Genomic DNA, 17,007 nt, shown 5'->3' with positions numbered 1-17,007 from the left:
CATTCTTCTTGCACTTGCCAAGCGCAACTGTCTAAACATCTCCTGGTCCCCACCCTCTGTACTCCTTGGTTTGTAGCAACACCCCACTAAATATCCTGTCTTGCCCACCTCTACCTCACACCATATGCTTTCAAAATCATTGGTGTCACTGCCTTCCAAAGCCTCTACTCTTAGAGGACATAAGTTGTCACTTATCGTAAGCAGTACTCAACCATGACACTTTCCCTTACTATCCTTCCGAAAAATGCTGTACCCTGCTACTTCTATTCCTGTTATTATATCCTCTTCTGTCAACCACGTCTCAGTGATCCCAATAATCTTTGGCCAGGCTGATGCAATCAGCACCACCAATTCCTCTCCTTTATTCCGGATACTCCTGGCATTAGTATAAAGCATAAAAATGCCACTGTTTCTATACTCGATATTATCCCCCTCTAGACTCCACTGGGCTCAGCGTTTCCTGATGTCGTCCCCCTTCTCCCAAGTACCCATTCTCACAAGAGGCCACCCCTGCTACCATCCACCCTGGGCATTCTAGTTTCCATGCATTGACACACCGACTCGTTCAGAACAGCAATCTCTCCAGATGCCTACGTCCTTCCTCATTCAAATGCAAGTGGTCTCTTGCATACAATTCCTCTCTGTCCTCAAATGCCCTCCAAACATCCACATATTCCAATTCTCTCTTCTGACACATTCTAGCTATTATGTTATTCAATATTACTGCTCTTCTGCTCAGCTCGTCACTATCATACCTAGGCAACACGCACACTATCTTTGCTCTCTGCATCTTCTTTCATACAACTTCAAGTAAGAATCCCATATCTCTCACTGCCCAACACTACTAGTCCTAGTTCAGTGTAGTTTTATACATATATTTAAACAAATTCATGATAAGAAACAATAACACAGTATGTTGAAATAACATTCTGTGTTATTGTTACATAACATTCCAGTAACTTAAAAGAAATTGGGTGTAGGAGGACAGGTATAAAACAATAAGCAAATCCCTGCAAATAAGGCATAAACAGGTGGGGGCGAAGGTTGTGCAGAATACTTTGCCTGAGACTGTGGTAAGTGCATGAACAGTTAATGAGTTCAAGGCCCAGTTTGATGAGATATGTGCGTGACAACAGGATTTTTAGAATGAGTCTCGTGCCTTTGAGAAGATCAAATGATAATAATGAGCAAATAATTTGAAAAATATTGCTTTTAGTCTCAAACTAGTGTAGTTAAGAAAATGTCCTTTTTCTGAATTAGTTCTCTTGAAATGTTAACACTTCACCAAAATCCATAGGAGAAGAGGGTAGGCTGACTCACAGACTATCTCCAATTCCAACTTGAGATAGATTGTAAGTTTCACATAGCTAATTTTAATGTAGTAATGAAGCTGAGATAATGAACTCATCAGTACTCAAAGAAATAGAGTATACTGGAATATCTAATATAGTGAATTTCCTTTAAAACAGTACTGTTATACTGTATAGAACTTCTGAAAGAATTTCCCAGTAGTTTCTCTACCTTTATGTAAATTACAATCATGACAGATTGTAAACCTATCATATGTTTAAGTATTATGGGTGCGATAAGATTAGATAATTCAGTTCCACTGACTCCATGGAAGAGTCTTCTAGTAGTAGTAGTAGTACTACTACTATATATATGTATATATATTTCAGGGGCGAATATTCAGGGTGTGATATTACATTTTTGCACTTATTCCCATTAAAGACTCCCCTAATTGTTTCCAGACTTTGCACGATTCCTAAAAGTAAACATAACATACTAATGCTTCATGAAGAGGACACTTTTCGATGCATAAACATTACATCACATTGGCATCACACAGCATCACATAACCCGGGTGTGCATGTGTGCATTCAAAATACATAAACCTTCGAGCACTTAGAAAAGATGTATAGATGGTGCAGCGGGCCAAATTATTAGCGTTCTGGTGATTTTAAATCACTCAGAAGGTGAGGCACAGTGAGCTCTGAGACAACAGCACCTAGAGACTATGACTGGTATTATATCAACCAATCCAATTGAACATTGTCATTTGTCATGAGTTACTGTTTTTGTTTTCTGAGTTTCACCTGTTTTGCATATGTGAAGTGTGAACTACGTGGTAGGCAAATTTTTATATATAAATATAAAAACTTGTCTATACATATCATATATAGACAAGTTTTTAATATATAATTTTCAATAAATTTATTTATAAATAAATTTCCCAGGCATATGGTGCTTCGCAACCATATACCTGGGAAAGGAGTGTCCTGGGTTCGATTCCCGTCGCCGACAGGAGGAGCTTAAGGATCTTCCTCAGCCATAGCCAAGTTAGTCGGTCTTGGGCGTGGACAGCGGGGTTTTTCCCCCCAGTTTATCTGGGGATTTTCATCCTGCAAGCAGGCAAACCAGCCCCGTGAACACACAGATCTACAGTCATAAATACTTAACCCCCCATGAGGGGGCTCAACTCGCCCCAATAGGGACAGGGGAGAAAAGGGAGGAAACTCCATATGAATGAATAAATAAATAAATTTATAACTCTTTTGTCCATATTTACAGTGGGAAACAGTACTGTAGTCAAAGAAGGTAAGCATCATTCTCCTCTTCTAAATTTTACACCTTTCAGTAATTCAAATATATCAACTAAATATAGCATCCTCCTTCATTGTTTTCTAATATACAGTATCTTAAAACAAATAAACACATTGTCCCCCACTCTGTGCAGATCTGGTTTCAATTAATTAATAAATTCAATTATTCAAAATTATCCTACAATTAATTGCACATTAGACCAATTAAGATGAGTACTGATGTGCTATACACTCTTAAAACTTTCATACATCAATAAAAAAATGCAGTCAAACTAACGTGAAATTTGTAGCACAAGTTGCATAAGCCACGATAGCATACCCAACCGAAATGGGTATGCGACGTCACTGATATATATATATATATATATATATATTAATAGTGGTAATACTAAAAGACACTCAGTGACCCATCAAGAGAGATCATATATCACTCATGCCTAAGTCTGTTGTTAGAATATATGCCAGCAAAGGTAAGCTATTCCAATCATGCACCACTGTGTGAGAGAAAAATCTAGCTCTCATTCCCTCCCAAAACACTATAATCGGGTTATCTAATACTATTCAACCCGAGATTCCTTCTGTCACATACCACTTAAGGAAGTTGGTTCATTGACAGCTCAACAAATCTGGCTTCATTCTTCTCATAAGATTTCACTGCCAACCAATCAATGTTCAGATAATTAAAGTCACCCCTAATGATTAACTGTTTAGTACCTTATTAGGTTTATGTGTGCATTAGGTATATAATATAAAATATATATATATATCCTATCTTATCAGTAGCCATAAAAGGCACTTAAGCACCTACGACCTTTCCAAGTATTCTTGGACTTCGCAACCATAACTGGAGGATAAGGTGATTAGCCCTATGCCTCCCAGTGTGCCCTATGTCTGTAGATGCATGTGTTCACAGGGCCAGTTTGCCTGCTCTAGGGAACGAAAAATCCGAGTTTCCAGGTGAAAAAAACTCACCTACCTCCATATGAGATTGGCTAACTCACCTTTCATTGAAAGAGACCAGATAAAGGTTCCTCAAGTCACTGACAGGAATCAAACACAGGTCTTTCCAACCAAAAGGCTTTGTCTATACCGAATGAGCTACAGAGCTCATATATATATATCCCTCACTTAACGCGGTTTTGATTAACACAGCAAGAATTTTGATTAACACGCCTTTAACCCTGCGGATCTAATTCCATTTATTTTTGTCTTAATTTTTTGTTGACTTTTTTTTTTGATAATGTTTAGTTAGTGGATTCATGTTAAAATATCAACCCACAGTTCAATTGTCTCCAGATTAGACCTACACTTGACGTAGGTAGAAACTTATATGTAATGGTTAATAATAATATAAATATAAAAATAATTATTCATTTCCAGTTAGATTTTTATGCTCCACGTTTGCACAGTAGTAGGCAAAATGTTAATATAAATTCAAGCTGTTTTGTGTTCTTCTAATTAGAAAATATCAGCTAATGTATGTCGATGTTTGTAGTTTGCATTATAACGTTGCTACTAACAGTCTAAGTTCAAATCCTAACTACGATTTTTTTAATGTTTTTTTGGTGATAGATGAGTTTAATTGCAAGGCTTGAGACCACCGTGGTATACAATGGATGATCTGACAAATACATGCAAAATGTTTAATATAAATATTCTTACACAAATCAGTGTATAGCTTGGAGGTCATGAGTAGCTGTGCATTCGTATGTTACGAGTGATATTCCGCACTGTTTTTTGCTGTCAGTTTGGGTTAACACATGGTATGTAAAGGTTTGTGATATTTGACAGTAAATTGTATCTGAGAGATACTACGACCTCCGATGTCAGAATAGTTTAGGTTTTTTTCTTTTTTTATTCTTTGTTCGATAATTTTTAGATTGTAACTGAAAATAAACAAACCATCATGTATTACTGAAATAGAGAGCCAAAGGCTTATTCATAATACATGTCCTCTAGGAAATGTGCTTTACATTATGGAAAATACTAAGGAAAGTGGTCTGGAGCTTACTCCACCTTTACTATGAGTTGCCGAAAAGGTTGCTTATGCTTGCATCCGCAAAAAAAAACTTTTAGTTTCTATATATTCGGCACGAAACTCTTGTAGTTTCTATATTTGGCTATGAAATAATGTTGGATTCAATATCCATTTAATTTGTACCATCATGTATTATATTTGCAGTGCTTTTTTTTTCTTTATGCTTTATTGCTTGTTTGCCAAGGTCTGGAGAGTCATTTTGCTTGTTATCATAGAATTCATGACGATAAGGAAAAAACTAAAACTGTTCAAATGACTCTTGATAACTTCTTTCGATAAAAAAATTGCAGTGAATAATGTAGGTACAAGCATTTATTAAACATTTACTTTGCATTCATTTTTTATCTTTCCTAAAAGAGTACCATATAAAATGAATTATTAATATGGTAATCGATCATGGACGAATTGTACTTTTTACCATTGATTATTATATTTGATTAACACGATTTTGATATACGCAGTAACATTGAGGGATTAATTAACCACGTTAATCGAGGGATACCTGTATATATATATATTTTTTTTTTTTATTTATTATTTTTTTTTTAATCTTATCCATTGTTATAAGTTTAGGTAAGGTTCACATTAAACAAGCAATCTAAGGACACCGTTCCTTAAACCCTCCACTTCCCATCATCATCATCTTATTAAGTTAACTTAATAAGACGATGGCTACTAGCCCTCTTACATCATTCTTTAAGCTTTGTATACAATCATTCTCACTAGTAGAAAATATCTGAATGAAATATGTATTAAATATTTTAGCTATATCCTTAAGTGATTACTAAATAACCATTCCCATCAACTAATATCATCCTTCTATTAGCAATACCGAAAGAACTTCTTTCAATTTTTCTTGCCTTTAGTAGATAAACAATGCTCATGCTACAAAAATGTCACCTTTGGTAGCATGCTCTTTATATACTCGTATACCTGATTATTTCTACCCACCTTATACTGACTCCACAATGACTTTTTCTAGATTACATGCTTTCTTCCACTACCTTATTTATCCAACATACACCTGTGATACACATTCACACATTACTACTGTTTAATATTGCTTGTTTATTTCCAAGCACTGATCATCTCTTTTCTATCCAATTCTTCATTCTATGCTAGTGTTTCAAGGTATCTCCTAATTTCTCAAAATTACCAACCTATAATTCCACATATGGACCTCTGTGAGAAAAGGGTATATGTGGAACTACAAGGGGGTGATTATGAAGAGCTCAGGAGACAACTTGCAAGTGTAGCATGGAATGAGGAGTTAGCTGGAAAAGAGATCAATGCAGCTTGGGGGATTTTCAAAAAACTATCTAGTAGATGCAATGTCTAAATGTATTCCAAGGATGAGATGGTTAAATAAGGTAGGTGTGAGATGGATGAATATAGAGATTAAGCATGCGATACAGAGAAAGAGGGCATTGTGGAGGCAGCATAAGCGAAGTGGAAATAACTAATTCCATGAGGTCTACAAAGACCAGGCAAGGAGGGTGACTTGGTTGGTGAGAGTAGCTAAAGAGAGGTATGAACAGCAGTTAGCTAATGAAGACAAAAAGAATCCAAAGAAGTTCTATCGATATGTAGCAAGCAAAAGAAAGAATGATAATGGAAGGATGACATTAATAGAAGAAAATGGTATAAAGAAAGCTGTTGCAGAATGTGTGGTGGAGACTTAATGAGCAGTTCATAAAGGTCTTTCAATCTTGTGAATGTGACTTCATGGAGAGATTGAGAGCAGTAGATGATGGGGAGGAGAGACTGACTGTAAGTGAGTAAGAGGTGTATGGGGAGTTGAGTAAACTAGATGTTAATAAGGCTGTGGGACTTGATAATATATCACCACGTATTCTGAAGGGATGTGCCAGGGAATTGACGCCTGCCTTGACATATTTTTTTAATATGAGTCTTGCACTTGGTCAAGTTCTTAAGGAGTGGAAGGAAGGCAAGATTGTGCCACTTCATAAAGGAGGTGATCGAACTCAAGCATCAAACTATAGACCTATCTATGTGTCAGGTGTTGTGGTTAAGTTGTTGGAGAAGCTTGTGAGAACTAGGATCCAGAGTTGCGTTGAAAACAATGCTGTCATCTTTGATGGAGAGCATGGATTTGCTAAAGGGAGATCATGTTTTAGTAATCTACTTACTTAAGTAGATTACTAAAACATGTCCAAGGAAGTAGTTACTTAAAGTGACTGCTTCCTTGGACAGAGGAGAAGGATACACAGTGATATACTTGGATTTCACAAAGGCTTTTGATAAAGTACCTTATGATAAATTGATAGTCAAACTAGAGCAAATGGGGTTGGATATTAGATTAGTGCATTGGATTGGAGACTGGCTATCTGATAGGTATCAACAAGTTGTGTATGGGGGAGTGGTATCCAGGAAAAGGAAAATCACTAGAGGAGTGCCTCAGTTTTAGGGCCATTACTGTTTAACTTGTATATTAATGATATTAGTGAAGATTTAAATGGAGATATTCAGTTGTTTGCAGATGATGCAAAATTGGGATGAATCATGAAGAGTAGTGAAGATGTTGTGGCCTTACAAGAAGACTTGAATAAAATGAGTGCTTGGGCACGGAAATGGGGATACGACTTCAATGTTGCAAAATGTAAGGTTTTAAAATTTGGAAAACAAAGATGGAATGCAGAATTTATGCTTGGTGAGGATATATTGTTGGAGGTGGAAGAAATAAGAGATCTGGGAGTGATAGTGGATAAGGATCTGAAATTAAGGGACAACATAGCCAAAATTGTGAAGACAACATAAAACGTTGTATAAAACCCTGATCAGACCACACTTGGACTATTGTTCAAAGATTTGGTCCCCAGGATTTGAAGGGGATAAATTAACTGTGGGAAGGGTACAAAGGCAGATAATAAAGATGGTTTCAGGACTGTACAATGATAGTTATGAGGATCGGCTGAGGGAATGTGGACTGCAGAGTTTGGTGGATAGAAGAAGGAGAGGTGATATGATTGAGACTTTTAAACTCTTGAGAGGTGGTTACAGGGTTGACACTGGGGAGTTCTTTCGCTTGGTTGAACAGCAGGAAGGAATGATGACAAGAGGCCATCCCTAGAAGTTACGAAAGGAAACTGTGAGCAAGAGGGTGAGGAGTGGTTTCTTTGCATGGAGGGTGGATGAACCATGGAATCCATTGCCTATTGGAGTGGTGAGAGCAAGAACAGTAAATGAGTTCAAGGAGTGATATGATAGACTTTGTGTTTCTTGGGGGAGGGGGGACATCCCCTCGATGAGTCTTGATAGACTTTGTGTTTCTTAGGAAGGACCTCCAACGATGAGTCTTTTGACTCCATGGAGGCCTGAATAATAATAATAATAACACAAAGGCTTCTGGGAATGATGCAGAGGACACTGATGTGTAGAAGTAGGGAGATTCTTATTCTATTATATAAGGCTTTGATTAGGCCACACATGGACTATTGTGCCCAGATTTGGTCACCTGGTTTTCAGAAGGATGAAGAGATGTTGGAAAATGTCCAAAGGCGACTGACTAAGGTAGTTTCTGACCTCTGGAATGTAGAGTATGAGGAAAGATTGAGAAGATGTAATCTGCAGAGTCTGGTGGACAGGAGGAAGAGGGGGAGATGTGATAGAGACCTACAAGTTGGTAAGGGGTTGTTATAGGATCAATGCTGGAGAAGTTCTACAGAAAATAGTGGCAGATCGGGGGAGAACCAGAGGTCATACCTGGAAATTGTATAAAGAGAGTGTGAGTAGGGGAGTGAGAGGCAGGTTTTTTTTGTGCAGAGTTGAAAATGATTGGAATGCCTTGCCTGAGAGTGTGGTGTCTGCAAGGAGTTTGAATGTGTTCAAGGCACAGTATGATGCGCTGTGTGTGTGTGTGATAAAAGGACCTCCCAAATGAGTCTTTGACTCCATGAGGTCTGGAGTAGTTATAATAATAATAATAATAATAATAATAATAATATATGTCCTTTCTTCATAGAAACCTTCATATAACTGGCCACCACCCAGTTTAAATACCTCATAGTCAATAGATCCTCATAAATCATCTGGAATACACTAAGTAGAGGCTCATATATATATATTCTATTCTCATATATATATATATGTCATTCAGAACTCAAGAAATTCAGAAATAAATGCAGTTGTAGTCTGAAATTTGATCTCCATAATTAAAATTGGCCATTATTATCACTCTCCTCTTATTTGCCTGAATATTTCACTCTCATGGCTTCACATTCAGGTCTATAATAATATCCCACTAAATATCTCATCCTATCTATCTCTGCCTCACAGCCTTCCACACATTTTCTACCTTACTCCCCTACATATCACTTTGAGCAGGTAATTTCTCTGATATGATCAACAGCATTCATCCTCCATCTCTGGTACTTCCTATCCTCAGTGAGAATGTGATATCCTTTTCATCACTATTCCGATCAGTATACTGTGCTCATCCAATCATATTTTGCTTAGACCAATGATTTCTGAGTAAACTGACCCAATTACATTTAGTAGCACCTTCTCCTTATTCCTGGTATACAGGCAAATATATAAGCTTATTCTGAAGCCTACACAAGTCAATCCAGCCTATGCCAATTTCTTGGCTATAACTCATTGTTCGGTGATCCTACATCTCATCAAATCCATCCTGCTCCTTATGCCATATCCCTCTCCACCAACCCTGATAACAACCCATTTTTCTGTCAATTCTGCATTGCCTGAAATGTAAGTGACCAATCTGTGCAGATGCCTAGATGTGAGTGTATAAGTTTTATAAAGAAAGATATCTTCAATATTCCTACCGGTGTGATTTTTAATATCCACATATCCACTTTAGCCATCCAGCATCATCTCCAAATCCCTAGCCTCATCAATTTTTTTCCGCTCCAGTTCCATCCATGTAATACACAAATGGTAGGTTTTTTTTTTTTTTTTTTTTTCCAATCCAAAAACACTCCCTTTGTCCAAACTGTCAGTTTCTCACTGGTTTCTCACTGTTTATTTAAAATCAATAACACTTTGATAGTAAAACAATAAAGTAAGAGCATTATCTTAAACCAATAGCCAAGAAATTGAGTTTTTTGATGATGGTAAGATTTTAGCAAGTTTCCAAATACCACTTAAATATTTGATAACATCAGCATTACCAGGGCAAAAGCGACTCTCTTATTTAATATAGAAAGGGCGGAAGCAACTAGCCCTCTCATTTCTGAAGGAAAGTTATGGCATCATAAATGAGAGGGTCCATTACACCATTCTCTCAAGCCTGAACAAGGAAAAGTCACTTTTGTATATATATGGTTTTTCAGCAATTTTTTCGTGCTTTCATAAAACTCACATTCTGTAAAGAAATATTGGTTAATGGTACAAATATATTACCAACACGAGCATTATTCTTCCACCAAGAATGATTTTAAGTTATCAACAATTATGAAATATTTTTTTAAATTTTATGAAGGATTACAAAACATAACAACACTTGTACTAACCAGGATTCACTTGAACATCTTGAGCTGAAAAGTTATGCCGTCTACCAGGATAATCTTGGAGATAAATATGAAGTAGGTGAGAATTTATGTCATCATATGTAGTAATGGTAACAGTTTCATCTACACCAAGACGTAGAGTGTTTGGTGTTACAATGAAGTATTTTCTGGAAAGAAAAAAGTTAACTTCAGTTCTGGGGATATTCAATGAAAAAAAAAATTAAAAAAGCTTTGATGCCATGCATATATTGAGCACGCTTAAATTTCTACTTACCATATGATATGAATGGCCATAGCTAAATAATGCACAGTTCAAGATATTACATATGACACTTTTAAAACACTTAGGAAAAAAAAAAGTTTATAAGCTTATAAATTGCTTGGTATCTTAAACATATATTATTACTATTTAACACCTCCAGGGAGTCCAAAGCCTCATCGAGGGAGAATGTGCCAACAGCATTGAATGTTTGAACCCCTGCCAACTACTAACCACGCTCAAACTTGCTTAACTTTTTGCATGAGCCATTAGTAGCAGAGGCTTTACCAATCGACCAACCTTTGTTATGGTATATATAATTCTGAGATGATAGAATAGTGATAAGATGACAGAATTCTGAGAAAAACTGCTGCAGTTAGCAATTAGTATGGCTTAAAGGAGATCCATAACTGCAAAAAAAAAAAAAAACGTGTTTCTTATAGTATAGTATAGTATACCATACTATATCATCTGTACACAGATGGTAGCAAGAGCAAATACACTGTGTATTCATCACCCTCACTGGCATAATCTTGTAAACATTATTATACAACTTCCAGGAATGACACCTGGTTTTCTCCCCTCTCTCCTGTCATGAACTGAAAACTTTCTGCATCTATCTAATAAAGCCCCATTTAAAACATATTTTTCTATCATATTTACTCTTTTCTGCTTAACAACCAAACTTTGTAACCCCCACAAACCTGTAATATATATTCACATAGGTGAGCACTCCACACACACACACACACACACACACACACACACGTCACTATCCTGATAACCCACATCAGGATCCTATTCACCACTTCCTCCAAGAAATGTAAGTGACCAATCTGTGCAGATGCCTAGATGTGAGTGTATAAGTTTTATAAAGAAAGATATCTTCAATATTCCTACCGGTGTGATTTTTAATATCCACATATCCACTTTAGCCATCCAGCATCATCTCCAAATCCCTAGCCTCATCAATTTTTTTCCACTCCAGTTCCATCCATGTAATACACAAATTGTAGGGGTTTTTTTTTTTTTTTTTTTTTTTTTTTTTCCCAATCCAAAAACACTCCCTTTGTCCAAACTGTCAGTTTGTTTAAATCATTTCTGGATCTCCACATTACCTTTATTGACTATTGTCATTGTTAATAAAGATATCAACTATTGTATATTGAACCTTTATTATCATCAGCAAACCAGATTTTCCTCTTCAAATCATTCCCAATATCATTAATGTAAAAACAACAGCTAGAGCCAAAGTACAGAGTGGCATACCACTGATACAAACAGGAAAATGGGTTTGTTGGTGGTGGCAGTAGGGGTGCCCAAAGCAACTAAGGCTATGAGTTTGGAAGAATTAAAAATCACATGTTTTAGGGAACCTTGTATTTCTACAATACTGACTAATTGGGAAATAGAACGTATCAGACTAAAAAAAGACACAGCACTGGTACAAGAAAGAATGGTTGTCTGGAAAACCTAAGAACAAATAGTAATAAGCTAATACGAAACCAACTTCAGATTCCCCATTTTCAAATAAGTCGAACAACAAATTTCAACCTTCGCGCTCCTTCCATAGGATTTCATGGCCAGCCAAGACAGAGTGCGATTTAAAGTACAGAAATTACATGTCTTTTAGTTATTAACTTCTTTATTTACAAGTTCTGGTTTTTAAGCGATCAAAAAACAACAAGAATTTCGCAATTTTAATGTCAATTTTGTAGGAGGCTGTGCTCATTAACATAAGCCATAATAATAAATAAATAATGAGGGGAAGTGTAGTGTAAACAAATGAATTACGCCTAATACAACGGTAAATTACATCAGAAGTATTACATTCAAGTCAACTGTTAATCAATTAACATGGGTATCCCTGACTCTCTAATTTCGAATTAAAATATCTGAAACTATTAAAATACGCCAATACTACGAGCAAAGGATTTCTTCGAGTTTTTTTTTTGGTACGAAATCAACAACAAAAGAAAAAAAAATTCAAATCGATAATGTGGACCAGCATATCTATGTTACAAACATATCTACAAAATTCCATGAGCTACCGTAGCACACTCGGTAATTATGTTGCCATTGGTGTCCAAGATCTGGTTTCGAATTCCGTCTAACATACAAAGGGTTCCATGAAAAAACATAACATGAAAGTACAGAATATGAAGAAACAGAACAATGAAAGAACAGAACTGTAACAAAACAGTACTATGACAAATCAGAAAAAAATAATAAAACATTTATTATTTTATTATTATTATTATTTTATTATTGTCGTATCTCTATATGTTGTATAGATTTTTAATCATTGCAGGTTGTCCATTCGGCGTAAAAACATCAATGTATAGTTCTACAACATTTAAATGAGCAAGTCCTTCACAGATCCCTCGAGGCTCCTTATCGGTTTTTGTCAAAACTTATTCGGATGTACGGAATAATGGGATGAAACATTTTCGTTCTAGCAAAAATACAAATAAACTGTGTGCCTACATTTCCAAGAATACTAAGTAATTACAGTGGTACATCTTAAGAACTGAGCGGCTTACCAGATTATAGGATTACCAGGAATGGGTACCCTTTCACTCAACGCCCCTAATGCAGTTTCTGGTAAGTTTGCAATATAACACTTTTACTCAGTGTTCTTTTGCATCTTCTGTTAGATATTTCGCATGGCATTTGAATTTTTGTTGTGAAAACGTCTTAGCAATTGTATCGTAAGTTTGCCAGAATAAAAGGGTGATCCATCTTCCGCATACTCACTGTAGACATACAATTTATTCGCAAGGTAAGCAATCATACGCATTTATGATCATATTATTGGTTACTTATCTGCCCATATAATTTAGTAGTTAGTTTAGTACTATGACAAAGCTTGAATATAAAATTAATAATAAATTTATTTTTTAACAGATCTATTATCATGGAATTTTCACTGTCACAGAAAGGAAATCAAGTTCTACTGTACCAAGGATATGAATATACCAAGTACTGTATAGGGAAAACGAGAGTGGAGTGATTACCTGAAGATGAAGAGTCTAGTTTGCCACCAAATGCAGGGCATTCTTGGGGACACAGGAAGAAAATATCATTGGAGAGGTCCCACAACATTGCCATGATTCTAATCCTCTAAAAGCACAGGCAAACATTTTAAAGGCTAGGATGAAGCGAGACATCAAGGCAGTTGGTGCAACTCCGAGGAATGTTATGGGAAATATTTTTTCAGAAGTGAATAGGGACGTTTTGGAACACTTACCAAAGCAATCCTCACTCACGCGAAGTCTTTTTAAACATAAAGAAACTACTTATATTCCCGATCCAGCTACAACTGATTTTCCTATCCCAGAAAAGTATGCTGACCTCATTTTGTATGATACGAGAGCTGATGACCCAGAAAGAATATTACCCATTGGGAATGATGATGATCTGCTCTCAGAATTAGACAAGGATGTCATTTATGGAGACGGTACATTTGATAAAGCATCTAGCATGTTTTTTCAGCTGTATACATGCATGCTAAGATTGGCAATTCATATCCTCCATGTATTTATTTTCTTTTGCAAAAAAAAGAATATGGATACATGCAACAGAATGTTTATCATATTGCAACAATTGGTGCCCAATATAACCCCAAAAGATTCTGCTGGACTTAGAAAAAGCATGTATGTCTGCTACTCAAGTTGCTTTTCCATAAGCAGAAGTAAAAGGGTGCTACTTTCACCTTTGCCAGAGGGTTATTAGGAAGATCAACAGTGTTGGCTTAAAGGAAGTGTACGAGTCTGATATTTACATGAAGTTGAAACTGAAGTCCCTACCTGCTCTCGCCTTTGTGCTAATAACAGATATAAGAACTGTCTTTCATCAACTAGCTGCCACATTTCCAGATGAGGATAACTACAATGAAGTTCTCACATATTTCTTCTCAACCTACATCGAAGGAGTTGCAGGAAGATCACCTCTCATTCCAATTAGAATATGGAATCATTTTGAGGCTGCAGCTGAGAGATATCCTAAGACTGCAAATTGTTGTGAAGGTTTTCACAACGCCTTTAACTCATTGTTTCATTGTAGTCACCTAAGCATTTGAAACCTACTAGATGGATTAAGTCGAGATATAGCTTGCCAGCGATTATTATTAGCCAATGCTCATACAGGTTGCCCAGAAGCTGATACGACATATCAAGATACGACACAAATAAACGTTTTATTTTTTCCCCTGTTCTGTTTTGTCACTGTTCGTTTTCCTGACTCTTCTCTTTTTTTACTGTTCTGTTTTTTCATAGTTCTGTTTCTTCATAGTTCTGTTTCGTCATGTTCCGTTTCTTCATTTTCTGTTTCTTCTGGTTACCCATACAAAGAACCCCCATCCTCCACAATCTGATCTCAAAAAATCAACCGTTCTGCACTCATTGTTGACATTTCGCTGGCGGAGAAGGGCGGGGGGGATAGAATTGATACCGATGAGAGTAGAATGAGTTTATCCTGAACATTGGAATAGGAGAACAGAGACGAGTTAGGAAATTGATGAACAGGAGGAAGAGTCAAGCAGACCTAATGCTTTCGATGCTTGGCAAAAACATCGTTATTATTATTATTATTATTATTATTATTATTATTATTATTATTATTATTATTATTATTATTATTATGTGACACCTCCAGGGAGTCTAAAGACTCATCGAGGGAGAGTGTGCCAACAGCATCGAACGATTGATCCCAGGATCTGCTGGTTTTCATAAAGCACTCCAGTCATCATAAATCACTGTACTATTACTACTACTGTATAAGGCAAATAGATATATTTTAAATATACTGACTGTATACTATCAATGATATTTAGAATTTACAGACTTCGAAAGAGGCATTATCACAGAATGTCATCTCAATCACTTGTCCCTTTTGAGATACTGATAAAAGATTGAAACATCCAGAATAAGCTGTAGGTAATACTATATTACCTCAGTCTGATAAAAATGGATTTTAAAAAAGGGCTATGGTGGCAAGCGATCCTACACCTGAATGCTTTTGGTGTCAGGAGTCTAGAAAAACTAATAACTGGTATGCGACCTAACACAGAGAGTCAGGGAAAACAAATCATTATCATCATAATCATGCATATCAAGTATTTAGGCCCCTAACATGGCGTGTTCCGGCCTTAGAAGTCATCGCTGAACCGTTTAAGAGGACGTCCTGGTTTTCTTTTTCCTAATGGCTTGTACTTTAAGGATTGTTTTGGTAATCTTTCTGTTTTCATTCTTTGAACGTGTTCCATCCATTTATGTTTATATTTTTTAATTTTTTCTATTACTGGTTCTTGGTTTAATTATTTCATTATTTCTTCGTTTCTTTAGTGATCAAATAGGGTATATACTTTGCAGTTTTTCTCATAAACTTCATTTCTGCTGTTGTTAATCTTTGTTTGTCTTTTTGTTTTATTGTCCAGATTTCGCTTCCATACATTAAGACTGGTAAGGCTAACGTATTGTATAATCTTAGTCTGGTTTGTTTTTGAACTAGGTTTGGTTTAAATATAGAGTTAATTACACCTGTTATTTTTAAATATTTTGCAATTTTTACGTTTATATCTTTTTCATTTTCATATGTGATCATACATCCTAGGTAGTTAAATGAATTCACCTGTTCTAAGATCTTGTTATCTATTACTATTTTAGTTGTTGCTGGATCTTATCCTTTCGAGGCCATAGTTTTTGATTTTTCTGTTGATATTGTCATACCATAATCTTTGGATATCTCATTTAGATCTAAAATAGTTTTCTGTAAGTTATCTTCAGATAACTTCAGAATTTGTAATTATTATTTGGTCGTCGGCAAAGAGGAGAGTGTTTAAGTTTACTGTACGAGAAAGTTTAATTCTTTGATGTAAATTTTTATTCCATTTTATTATTATTTCATTTAAGTAGATATTGAAAAGAGTTGCTGAGAGGGAACATCCCTGTCGGACCTTTTGGTTTATCTCTCTCGTATATGATAGCTCGTGATTTAATCTTATTTGTATTTGATTATTTTCATATATACTTGATAGCTTTTAGGATATAATTTGGTATTTGTCTTTCTTTTAATATGTTAAATAATATGCTTCTTTAAACTTTGTCAAATGTTTTTTCAAAGTTAATAAATGCAATAAGTGTTTCTAAATTGTAGTCTCTTCTTTTCTCTATTATTAATTTTAGGCAAAAGGCCGGGTTTATACATGATCGTCCTTTTCTAAATCCATTCTATACTTCTAAAATACAGTTTTCGGAATATGTCATTAGTTGCTATTTAAGATTCTGCTATATATTTTGTAACAGGAATTTAGTATATACTGATACCTCTATAGTTTATAGGGTCATCTCTATTACCTTTTTTAAAGATAGGAATCACAATTGCTTTTTTCCATTCTATTGGGGGGAGGATACCAGTTGAGTAAATTTTATTTCAAAATAATAAGAATCTTTCTTTGAATCTTGTTCCTGCACATTTATATAGTTCTGAACCTAGCTTATCTTCTCCAAGTGATTTTCCGTTTCTTGTTTCTTTCAGGCTGATTTCTAATTCTTCTTTAGTTATTTCCTTTTCATTTTCGTTAATTGTTTGCAGTTGTCTTTTTTAAAATATTTATCT

The 17,007-nt window shown here is 35.6% G+C and overlaps 1 protein-coding gene across 1 annotated transcript in view; it reads right to left on the bottom strand.

Annotated features, from left to right (window-relative positions):
- Positions 1-17,007, bottom strand: part of LOC150101006 (venom factor-like) — a 697,967-nt gene that overhangs the window by 658,731 nt on the left and 22,229 nt on the right. The window contains exon 2 of the mRNA XM_090401101.1: positions 10,134-10,297. Within this exon, the coding sequence (XP_090257227.1) occupies positions 10,134-10,297 (164 nt within the window). The remainder of the gene's footprint in view (positions 1-10,133; positions 10,298-17,007) is intronic.

The sequence above is a fragment of the Typopeltis vanoorti genome, chromosome 12 (genome assembly GCF_054136105.1).
Source record: "Typopeltis vanoorti isolate ZY-2024b chromosome 12, IOZ_Tvanoo_1.0, whole genome shotgun sequence".
NCBI classification, from domain to species: domain Eukaryota; kingdom Metazoa; phylum Arthropoda; class Arachnida; order Uropygi; family Thelyphonidae; genus Typopeltis; species Typopeltis vanoorti.
This window is presented reverse-complemented; position numbering and strand designations above follow the sequence as displayed.